The sequence below is a fragment of the Aplysia californica genome, unplaced genomic scaffold (genome assembly GCF_000002075.1).
Source record: "Aplysia californica isolate F4 #8 unplaced genomic scaffold, AplCal3.0 scaffold00077, whole genome shotgun sequence".
In the NCBI taxonomy this organism is placed as follows: Eukaryota; Metazoa; Mollusca; class Gastropoda; order Aplysiida; family Aplysiidae; genus Aplysia; species Aplysia californica.
In genome coordinates, this window is record NW_004797347.1 from 912345 (window position 1) to 913607 (window position 1263).

The 1263-nt window shown below is 35.0% G+C and overlaps 1 protein-coding gene across 1 annotated transcript in view; it reads left to right on the top strand.

Moving 5' to 3' along the window:
* Positions 1-1263, top strand: part of LOC101849600 (rap1 GTPase-activating protein 1) — a gene marked incomplete in the record, with an annotated part of 218284 nt that overhangs the window by 22074 nt on the left and 194947 nt on the right. Inside the window, 1 exon segment of the mRNA XM_035968709.1 lies at positions 82-111. Coding sequence (XP_035824602.1) covers positions 82-111 — 30 coding nt within the window.

The following is a 1263-nucleotide window of genomic DNA, read 5'->3' on the forward strand; positions in this document are numbered from 1 at the left end:
TATATATATACACATTTACGTTTGTGGTGTTTTTTTGTTTTATTACACTAACATTTATCGTTTTGTTTTGCTTTGTTTCAGGTGTGACACGCAGCTTACCCTAAAGAGCTATAGGTGAGTACAGTTAGCTTTTAAATCTTGTATTCTGGTTCGTTATTGTTTGTTTGTTTGTTTGTTTGTTCTGTTTTATTCTTTTGTTGTTGTTCTTCTTTTCACTGACATATAATCGCGAGTGGTTGGAGGGTGCTCTGGTGTGGTTTGCTCCTTCTTTCCTATCGAACATCTATCGTTCTGATCTCCCCTTCTTCTTTTTTGTGTTTGTCACTCTCTAGTAACACCTCTAATCTTCGGCACTTATTTGGCCTTATTGTGTTGCAAGTGCCGTAAAACTCTTACTAAAACTAAACTAAAGCTTGTTTTGTTATTGTTGTTGTTGTTATTATTGTTGTTGTTTTCACCGACATATAATCGTCACCTTGCTTTTGTTTGGTTGTGTGTATTTTCATATGTTTTGAGATGCACAAACTTTTAGAACTCTTTTCTCTCTTTCTTGTATTTTGTTCCGACTGGGAGAGAAAAACAGTTCTCCCCCCAAAGCCTTGTAGTTTATTATTCTATAATAATCTGTACCTCCAAAATTGAAAAGCATTTTCTGTAGTAATATAATTTATCTCTCCAAAACACTACATTTATTAAGTTTGATGAAAACAAAGAGACATAATAAACATATTATGTGAAGTGCATTGTTACTGTCTGGTTGAGTTAAACGATGAATTGTTTTTGAGTATGGAAGCAAGACAAACAAAAAAACAGTGTAAAACAAAACCCAAACCCAAAAATGCAAACAAAAACACGCCCCCTCCCCCTTTCCAAAAAAAAAAAAGAAAAAAAAAGAAAAGAAATCCCGAAAAAGCCCCAAACAAAGCAAAACAAACCCTCAATTAGAATTGATCAAAGGAGATGATTAGACATCATTTCTGAATGTTGTTGGAAAAAAATGAGAGATTCTAAAAGCCTGCCAAAGGGGCGAGAAGCAAACCCATTCAGAAAGACAAAAAATTTGAATCAAAATCAAGGGACACAATGCTGCAAAATCTTGGTCCTCTTTTACTTTCTGTATTTCTTGGGTTGTATCCCTTGATCTACCAGGTCGACCGTAATACAATGTTATTGTAAGTTTACGTAATTCTCTGTCACCTGAGTAACTGATGTATTCCCCACCCCATCTTTCTCTCTCTCTCTCTCTCTCTCTCTCTCTCTCTC